The sequence below is a fragment of the Physcomitrium patens genome, chromosome 5, assembly GCF_059467195.1.
Source record: "Physcomitrium patens ecotype Gransden chromosome 5, ASM5946719v1, whole genome shotgun sequence".
NCBI classification, from domain to species: Eukaryota; Viridiplantae; Streptophyta; class Bryopsida; order Funariales; family Funariaceae; genus Physcomitrium; species Physcomitrium patens.
In genome coordinates, this window is record NC_143414.1 from 10,295,329 (window position 1) to 10,306,103 (window position 10,775).

Here is a 10,775-nt window from a genome sequence, read left to right on the forward strand (position 1 = left end):
TTGCTTTAATATCTGGAAAAAATATGGATGACCAAAGAAATATTAGATATTAGACATAATAAATCCGTAAGGCAGAATTTAATTCCTCCTAATGGAAACATCATTATACACAATAGCTTAGCAACTAATATACCATAACATTTAATCTAGCAATTGTAATAGTGCTTCATCCATTGCCCAATTTTTTAAATCTCATGTCTTTAAATGTCATGTATTTACCTTTCTAATCAATGCATTAGTCTTATCTATATCAAAATAATATTAATAATAATTAATTAATTGACTCCATAGAAAATTTTGGTTTTTGTCCACTTGTAGTGACAATGGGCGATATATTACAAAGCCCTTTCACTAACGACAGATGCATGCTTTTAATAGACGATTGGTGATGATTCGTGATCGTCCTTCTGCACAACTGCCTAGGTTGTAACTTTAACATAGATAATCGCCCAACTTTTCATATAAATAAATAAATAAATAAAAATCAAGTCTAAATGTACTTGACTCATCAAAGTAGAAACATATACGTGATGCACAACTGCCTAGGTTGTAACTTTATCATAGATAATCGCCCAACTTTTCAAATAAATAAATAAATAAATAAAAATCAAGTCTAAATGTACTTGACTCATCAAAGTAGAAACTTATACGTGAAAGTACACTTTTCTTATATTTGCTTTGACTTGCTGATCAGGTTGTCTTTGCAACTGTGACGACCGAATGTGCTGAAAGACAAGGTAGCACGGCATTTTTGTTTCCACCACCACCAACATTCCCCTGAATTTAACGATGGAGTTTGAAATCTCTGAACCTCGCTGCCATAAAATCCTGACATTTTGACTTGAGGTCATTTAATTTTGGTTGATCCCAAGGTCGATATCATTGCATGATGTATTTCAATCACGGACTTAACAAGTCATTTTGATGAACTCCTCCAGTACTTATTTGATACTTCGTGTAGCATAGTAGATGACACCTCAAAGCTTGTTTTGTTTTTGGCATTGTCATTGTTCTGGCAGACTAAGGTCAAGGTGGACCAGCAAAGAGCAAAAAGCAAAAAAAAAGAAAATTATGCTGACTTGATCTTTAGACCACTGAGACAGAGTAAATAGAAGTTGGGGATGACGAGCTCTATGATGATGCTGAATATGTTGACGAGGATGACGACGAAGAAGACGGTCAGAAAGTAAATTCCTAAATCTTTCTACAACTCAACCAATCAACGTGTACTAGGAGCATGCATTTAGTTTATTTGATTAACTAAACCTGACCTTGAAATGCTTTTGTAATTTGAACTTGCAGGTTGGAACTCTAACGCAAATACAAGCAGAACCAGTAGCGCCACTCCTCGGAGATGAAGTGAAGAAGCTTTCAGCGGAAAGACAGGAAAGTTGAGATAACTAGGTTACATGCAGAAATTAGATTGGCAGATACTGATCGAAAACCTGGTAGTACATGAATTAGGAGCTCCAACACCTGTTTTTTCCGGTTTACCAGGTTTCTGTGAGGCCCAGGTAGTTCTCTTGAGCCACATCTTTCCTTCTACATTTCCAGTTACTTTGAGAAACGTTGGCTGGCACGACATGTAGCATCTGCAGCCTGGAGAAAGCTCAGGACTTCTTTCCAGGAATAAACAAGTAATGACATATGGCAGCATATGAACATAATGCGCTGGCAAAGAGTTACGAAATGATGGGGTTCGATTTGCAGGAAAGTTGTTATCGGAGGCTCCGGCAATTTTTGGCGAGACATGTTTCTTTTGTTTGTCTGGTGCTTCGGAACTGTTGACTGTTAACTTGATTTTGACTTCGGTTTTTACAACTCATATGTTCTTCACTTTCCTAAATATTATCATCAACAAAGATGTGTTACCAAGTCCTTTGTCAGAAGTTATGGGTCATTAGGTTCTACATTAGGTGTTTGAATGAAGTCTCTCAATGAAGTGTTTATGTATCTCTCGCGATGATCAACTTGTGTTTGTGAAGTTGAAGACGGAACTGAAGATGATAGAGGCTAAAGATGCTTAAAGTCCAACCTCACCAAAGGTTTAGGGTAAAACTATCAGCGGGGTAAATAGACTTTCGATCAGCAATTTTTCCTTTTTGATGGTACCAGTTGAAACGATTTTCAGCACAGATTCTTTGGTGAAGAAATATTTTTACTACGAGTGAGTAAATATTCTGATGACTTATCACAACGTGTTTTTCTCTATATAGTTATGAAAATAGTGGAGGAATTATAACCCCTGACTTTGATCCTGCTAACCCTTCCAATGCATTGCTACAGGAAGGACATTCAACCTGAATCATTTGGAGATAATGTCAACTAAACAAGAGTTCACTCAATAAAAACAATCGTCTTCCGACAGCTATCTCCACCAGTGTAAAGCGAAATCTGAATCATCAAATGTTTTACGATTTTATAAACATGTCCCCAGCGATTACTCGCTCAAGCCTCACTACTTGAATGACGTATTGAGGAGCCCAATCCACACATGCCCTCTTTGACACTAAATTACTCTTGTGAAAAACACTGAAGACGAAATTGCTGATGAAGCGACTTTCATTGTTGCAAGTCCACGAACTATTCAATGACATGCCAACGTACAACCATTTCAAATATCATAATGTGGACATATACCAACGCCTCTCATCCACACAACCTACAATTTTATCTCAATACATAGGCGGAATAGCTTATTATTTTAATTGGATTGTCAACATGCCTCTGAAGAGGGCATCCCAATTGTGTCATCAAAGTTAATCAAGTACTTAATAACGATTATACCTCAATGGACAAAATCACATGTACGCCTAGAAATGATATTACAGAATCTGATAGTCTCAACGCTGAAAATTCATGAGGCATACATGAGGAATTAAATTTTACAAGCTCGATTGCAATGAGTTGCAGAATGGATCATATTAACAAAAAAAAGTGGACGTTTGCGCAACCGAGGAGGTATGAGGAGAATCGTATATTCTAGCACCAATCTGTCCTCAAAGTCTTCCAGCCCTCAAAATCCGGGCTTGTAGCACACTTGAATCAAAGAAGTCCTCTAATTACGCCTCTAGTTTCGGCTCTGGTTTTAGCGAGGAACGCGGAGTCCCTTGACCTTGAGCCCATATAGGTCTTTCAGGCTCTTTTAATGGCCAGTCCATATACTTATTCCACGAGATGCAAGATTCATCATTCACTTCGGTGTACCAGAGAGAGAAATGAGTTATGTTGTATTCTTTGCCAAGTAATATTTTCCCGTGCTCTGCTTCCACTTTCGCCTTTGCTAAGTCCAATTCTTCATCTCTCATGTGGCAATATAGAAGACTTACATGCGGCTTGTATTCTGTCACACGGAAAATGACTCAAGGTTGTCGATAAAAGGTACCACAATAATCCATACCGCATGAAAAGCAAGGATTACCCGAAGTTCACTCATTAAGGAAATGTAGCTTTACTGAGTCATTTAATCACGTCTGTTCGGAGAGCTCATGAGAAACACACAAATCAGGTCGCTACGTCGCTAGCTTTCATGGAAAACGCAGTGTTGATCACTCAACACGTGTAATCAACAACTTAAAAATTCTCCTAATTTTAGATATCGAATAAATTCTCATATTTGAGAACCTCCTCCCATCACTAGTTCCAATTTTTTATACTGAAATAGCTGGTGTACCAGTGCCCTCTGTTTTACACCTACCTTGGCAGGTTTGTGATCAAAATCTGAACTAATATCCTACTACATAAGAAAGACGCGAAACACTGTAGGCATCAATTAAGAAGGTGAGTTTACCAGAACATATCCCTGTAAATTGACGATAGCCTTGTGACGAGTGAATATTTGCAAAGATCGCACGGAAACAATCCTCTCCAGATCAGATTCAAGAACAAACTGTGCAGATGTACTAGCATACCAAAAGCATAGAACAGTGACTTGAAGAAGAAAGGTATCCATTCAAAGCACAAGATAATGTTATGTAGAAATAACACTATAATTGGCGTGCTCACAGTTCCACTCATAAGAAAAATACATTACAAGGCCTGAAAACAACTGGAGAATCCAATGCCACAATTTCACAAACAGATGAAATACGCAGAAGCCATGCAGAGACCCCAAGAAGAGACAACTCATATCCTCTGCTTGCCTTTTGCAAAAGAAATATGAGACAGCGAACAGGAGAGGCTCACTTTCTGTGATCTCTTCAAGATTGCTATCCTCCTTGAGCTGTTTAAAGCATTCTAATGCTTCTACATGTGCTTTAACCACCTGCAAAACCGCACAACATATTTAGCTTCAAAATTTTATCACAAATACAAATAAAACGAGAAATCTGATACCAGGAGTGTTTAGTGCTATGCGGACATGAGAGGAGTATTTCTTTTTCTTTTTCTTCCTTACATTTGATGAGTCGAACGGTAATTGGGAAATTTAGGACAACCATTAGAAGTGCACTCATCATGGAATGAATGACTGAATCAAAACGCGATACCTCTTGGGTTTTATCCATGAGCAGGTAGATGCACTGATGGTAAGTTGTGCCACTTTCAACTCTCAAGACCTTGAGGGTGAAGGGCAAAGTGCAGTCACAGAGCGCCTTTAAACTGGCCTCTGCTTCTTCAGGAGAACTCCAATGGTGACTCATAATCGTCACGTGAGGTAAAAATGCAGGGCCCTCATGCTGCTCCATCAGCTGGGTCATTATTAAATGCAATGTTGAGTCGTAGTGTGCAGGTTCAGCCCAGACTGAGAAATATCCTGGTTTCGGCGGAGGTGGAGAGGGAGCAGGAGGAGGAGGAGAAGGGGCCGCCTCTTTCTCTCTATCATCCTTATCATCGGCTTTCTTCGAAACCTTTTTCGCATCCTCACCCGCCATGGTGTCTGATTCTTTAGACGTAATAAATTGGTGAACAAATGGGGTTTTGTCTTCGTTCTCTAACAAGAGCTAATCAAGATTATAAAATCTATTTGTTAATCGTGTACCCGCTGTTCGAACGAACGGTGGGCTTGCAAAAGTCATAAAGTACTCGTATAGATTTCAGCTGCAGTTCACTTCCTGCACAAGAGATAACTGCGCCGCACACAAACTAATCACCAAGTCGTGCAGACCGGTCATTCCCCCAAAACCAGCAATTTCCATACAGAGCAATCCCTGCAATGAATGTAGGTGCAAACCTGTAAGATTTCTATGCAACTTGACCTAGCTTTTAGAACACTATCCCAAAAGCTAAAAGTAAATGATGCAAAACATGGCTCCATTTCTTTGTTGCGTGTTTGTGGATACCCTAGAGCCTTCAGCTGATGCATGCAAAAGTTGGAGCTCAGAACTGCTACATGTTTGCATTTCTAAAGGGAGATGCTTGGCCTATGTTGAAATTTAGTGACCACGAATGGGACGTCACATACTTCACACACGCATAGATGTTCAAATGACAACACAAGCAAAGGTATCGCTTTCCGACAATAACCCCCCAGCTCGATAACCTAATATATTCTTGAAATCATAGACAACGACGAGAGATGTGACACAACTTAGAATTAATGCCACCGGTAAAAATTTGTAGAACTGAACTGAACTGTCCTGAGAATCTTGTGTTAGGTATTCGTGCATTAGGACAACCACATGCTCCGGCGCACAGCATGAAATCAAGCAGCTTTACGCTCAATCCTTCAAATCTCATCCCCCAGATCCAGTACTAAACCTAACGCCAGAATCCGAAAGTGGATCCACGCAGCAGGACACAGAGAAAAACGACAAGATAATGATCAGGAACAGAAATTATCATCGAAAAATGCAATAATACCCAATAAAATAAACACGGCGACGAGGACACACATACACCCGCCGAATTGAACGCTTGCCACTCAGCAGTAGGTGCGATTGATGCAAGAACACACGTGTCACCAGTTTCTCTGACACCATAGTTCGATGTCCCGGCTCTGACATTGGCTTGTGGTTGATGAGGAATCAATCAAATGCTTGTCAGTGGGTGACTGGGCTTGCCTTCCGGTTCCAATTTGCCTGACGCCGCAGGATCCTCAATCTCCCTCCACCTCGAAGCTCCCTCCTGCTCCCAGTTTCGCATGCAACCGTAGCACACGCCCTAAGTCACCACCCACAGTGGAGATCCGTGACTTCCCCTATATCATCTGCGACACTCCAGCAAATCCTGCACCTCCTGCAATAATGTGCGCTTCCGCCTCGCGCCATGCCCACTTCTCTGGGTCAAATGAGAATAAAAAATAAGAAAAAAAACCTCCTGAGAAAGGCAAGCTAACTCAGGATCCTTCGCATCTGCGCCTAACTTCTGGCATCATACTCTCTGTCTCTGGTACAAATCCGGCTCATGATCCCCTCCTCCCTCCCTTGCAACAAACTCCAACCCACTTGCCAGAATCAAGACTTCGCCATGACATCATGTAGACTTGAGTCAGTTAAGCACTTTTTCGGAGGCTGGTGACCATTTTTCCAGACGGCGAATGAACCGGCAGACGCGTTGATCAACTGCCTCACTTTCTCTCTCTCAGTGCAGGAGCTCTAATCACACCCCTACGCCATCGTAATTAGCGTTAATTACATCCTCTTGATTAGTGTTAATCACTCCGGCGTATTCCAGCCAGTATTTGTTGGGTGATGCAATGAGATTCTGGGTCACAATTCAGTGCTGCAAAGCTTTGTGTCCACCGAACACAAAGAATGGAAATAAGCCTCACATGAACAGTCCCAAGTCACTGCATTCACTGCATCATCAAACTTCAAAAGATGGATGTTTGTCTTGAAATAGTTAATACAATTACTGTATCTTAAAGTGATTAAAATTTTTAAAAATGTATTTTGTCATCATTACTATTATAAAATATGCCCTTTACTCAACCATGACAAGATGTGAAGTTCCAAAAGAGAAGCAGAAAATGAATTGAGTCTTTAATGCAATTTTTAAAACTTTTTTCTTATTTTATTATTTAAAAGGTAGTTGTGAACGAAAGGAAAAAACTGCTTTCGATTTATAATTATTGCAAAATAACAAAAATAAAATACATATAACCAATTGGCATATAAAATATGACAAGATATTGCATAAAGGGATAACTTGGAATGACCAATCAACCCCAAAATATGTTTATCTACTCAATTTTGAAGGACATTTGGCATTCAACCAAAAATCCTCAATTCTACAAGAAATTACCATTATTCAACCAAAATATGATTTGAAATATGAAAAGGAGACCAATAGATATTTAACCCAATAGTTTTAGAGCAAAGAAATGACTTGAAAACCACAAAAGACCAATGTCCCAAAAACAAATATTTAGTAAATTCATGAAACTAGTATCTGAAAATATGTTTCTAACTAGGTATGTATGTATATGTATATGCTATAATATCTTGTATTGATTGTGATGGAAAAATCAATAATTATTTTATTGCTAACTTAGATTAAAAAAAAGAAGCAACTAAAAACATTTATGTAAAATATTACATTATTATTGTTTAATTTATTTAAATAAAAATAAGTAAAAATCGTGAGATTTATGCACGGCATTTCATGTCAACGATTTTTTTCATTTTGAAGGTTATATGCATTCACCTTTTATTCATGAATGTAAAATCAATTTACCATATTCTATTTATGTATATGTATATATATATATATATATATATGTGTGTGTGTGTGTGTGTGTCTATGTGTGTGTGTGTGTGTGTCTATGTGTGTGTCTGTGTGGTTTTCCCTTCTATATATAATAAATATATATTTAATTTAGTTTTTGTGGTGTATTAGTGAATTGTGTTTGTGTAATTTGTGGTTACACTTTCATATTCTACACTATTAACATTCAATAACTTGTTTCAACATATTTACTACCAATACAAGAGCTGCCAATATTAGTACATGTGTATGCATGTATAATTATAATTATGAGGATCGTCAGAGGTGTTGGATCTCATTTATCCCAAATCAATAGCAAGGATCTGGGTGCTTGCACAAGTTCAAAGAGATTGCATTGCTCTGCAGTTCATTAACAAAGAGTGGAAAATATGGAAATGCTGCTAGCCAAGACAAAATTATAAATAATAATAAGAAAAAGAAGAAACAAAAAAAAAGGGTTAAAACTGGTACCATCCAAATCCCTCCAAAATTCTTCACAGCCCCCCAATCGATCAACTCACAGATTTGCTTACAAATCCACCTCCAAGCCTTGAGCAAACAAACACTGTTGAGCCTGTGCTCTCCTCTATGATGTTATGGCTCAGAGCCTAAAGGATGACACAGTCTTTCAACATTTATGTAGCAAAAAATAGAAAATGAATAAATAAGTGATGCAGACAAGATTCAATTCTATTTTACAATTTCAAGGTTTTGTCAACTTTGCAGGCATTGGGCAAGCAGCAACAATAGACCACAAGTCCACTCTTGCTTTCATAACTTTATTGGTACTGTGATGCATTAACCTCAATTGGGGTCTCATTCTGCAGTTGAAACTTGGTCATTTGGACTGTATTCCTTAAAGCTCCATTGCTTGGCAGGAAGCCCCCGTTTGCTGATATCACACTAAATTTAGATCAACTCCTTTCTAACTGGTATCTTAAGAGAAGATGCAGTTTTTAGGGGAAAATTATTTGACTGTTGGGATGATTGAGGAAGCCATGAGCTGAAATAAAATCTGGTACATTTTCAGTAACATTAGACTGACTGTGCTCATGGTCTTGCTCAGTTAGTTAGTTAGTTTATTTTATTTATTACTTTATTTTTCATCAAAACAGGGTGTACCCAATTCATTGATAGAATGAAAGTTACAACATTCAATTTAACTCCTGATACCCAATTGCATGGAGTTAAGAGTAACATGTAGCTATTCCTTCTTGATTTACTACACTTTTGTGTATTATCACTTTTAAAGTACCTTCTAACTACCATGTCAACTCTAAAACCTAACAGACGTTTTTCCATCCACAATTTGTCCCATCTCTTGAGTAAGATTGCTATGTGTTGGTCCAAGTTTGGTTGCTTTAAAGCAACAAATATAAGCAATTAAATAAATAAAAGCTCCCAAATATAGATGAAAATGCAACTACATATTCTGTTTGAGGAGTATCACAAAATATGTTACCCTGATTAACTCCTGCTCTAAGTGAGCTTTGTTTAGGATGCCATTTATTTTTATTTTTGTAATTGTCCTCTGTGGTCAATGATTGGAAGCAAGGGATTGTTTGTTTATGTCACTTTTGGCAAAAGAAATTTTAATGTGTTGGGAATGTGACATAGTAATGGAATGCATAAAGAGTGGTTAGCTATGAATTTGGGGCCTGAAATTGAAGGGAAAGTAACTTTAGTATACTGATTTTTTTTTTATAAAAGAACTGCAGTGTCCAATTCATCAAAAATCTAAACTTGTTATTAATATTTTAAAAATCATCCAAAGAAATAAAGTGTACTTTATCATAGTAGAATGCATTTACTCATTTTGCAATAGACAGAACAAGAAAACAACTGTTCACCTTTGAATAATTGTCTTTTGGGGACTATATAAAAGTATACATAAAAATAATATATCTCAATAAAAATAAAATAAAATAAATTGTTGTTCCATGGATGAGTCTTTTGAACATTGTACCCAAAAATAGCTCAAATTTACAAACAAGACCAACAAGTGACACCATGTGAAATAACCATGTTTTTTTATCATCCACCTTCAAAAAATTTGATATACAAATACCAGCAATCAATGTGAAACTATCTCTGCACAATGCAAAATCTTGTGCTAATTTGAAGGTCACTAGAGAATTGTATCACAACTTCAACATTCTAGTTTAAGTTGATCAAAAGGATGCAGTTGCAGTATTATTTCATCTATATTAAAGTGGTTTAAACAACAACAAAGACTTGTGTGTATAAAGAACCTTTTTTCATCCTGCAACTTCAGATGGACCTTTTATATTGTTTTTTATTTTATTTTTTAAAACAATTATAAAATGTAAATCAAGACTAAATGATTTCTCTACTTATTGTTTTTGCACCACAAACTGATTCTGACCTTGTAACCATGTGTTGAGAATTTGTCCTCATACATCATCTTGTTCTGAATTCTATTAAATTAAGGGGAAATTGATGTCTATTAAACAGCTTTTTGCTATTCAGCATCTGTAGGTTCAATTGTGCACAAATATTTTAAAGTGGAGTTAGGTGTGCAAGGGATGACATTCATAGCTTCAAAATCCTTGTTTGTACCCACCTCTGACACATGTTTGATAAATAAACCCCTTGTGTATATGTCATTTGAATAGCTGGTGAGAGTTGGTGAGAGTATATGGGGAAGTTTATATTTACACTTGGAAGGTAAAGTGTATAAGATTTTGCAATTGTTGGAATAATGTGTGCAAATTTTATTTAAAAAATATATAAAAGTAAAAAAATAAAAAATAATAATTTCAAGTATATTTTCAAGATATTAGTTTTAGTTTAAAATCATCTTTTAAGTGAGTTAAAGAAAATATATACGTATTTTTTTTTGGATATGAAGTTCAAAATGTGAAACAAAGTGGCATAAATTAAAACTCATATCTTTTATCTACAAGGGAAAATGTCATTGTCCTTGAATACAAATTTGTGTGGATGGGATGTAAATTAAAAAGGGCCATCATTCAAAATGAATTAGAATCAAAATAAAATATTTCAATGGATAGTGTAGATTCTGGTTTATTTCATAAGGTCTAATATCTTTCACTATTTCTAAAGTTTATAATTCCTCAAAGTATATGAAATTTTGGAAACGTTTCTTT

The 10,775-nt window shown here is 36.7% G+C and overlaps 1 protein-coding gene across 12 annotated transcripts; it reads right to left on the minus strand.

The window, feature by feature from the left end:
* Positions 1 to 2,668: 2,668 nt before the first annotated feature.
* LOC112282192 (cyclic phosphodiesterase) lies at positions 2,669 to 6,678 on the minus strand. 12 transcript variants are annotated; one of them, XM_090250447.1, is made up of 6 exons: positions 5,894 to 6,678; positions 5,573 to 5,697; positions 4,488 to 5,147; positions 4,186 to 4,264; positions 3,791 to 3,820; positions 2,669 to 3,343 (listed from the first exon to the last, which is right to left on the minus strand). In XM_090250447.1, exons 3-6 carry the CDS (start codon positions 4,869 to 4,871, stop codon positions 3,063 to 3,065), a joined length of 774 nt encoding a protein of 257 aa, XP_090106573.1. In that variant the 5' UTR covers positions 4,872 to 5,147; positions 5,573 to 5,697; positions 5,894 to 6,678; the 3' UTR covers positions 2,669 to 3,062. The 12 variants fall into 12 exon arrangements, with proteins under 12 accessions (XP_090106573.1, XP_073390544.1, XP_073390547.1 ...); XM_073534443.2 differs by having other exon boundaries at positions 5,568 to 5,697; XM_073534446.2 differs by lacking the exon at positions 5,573 to 5,697 and having other exon boundaries at positions 6,000 to 6,678.
* Between the last annotated feature and the right edge of the window lie 4,097 nt (positions 6,679 to 10,775).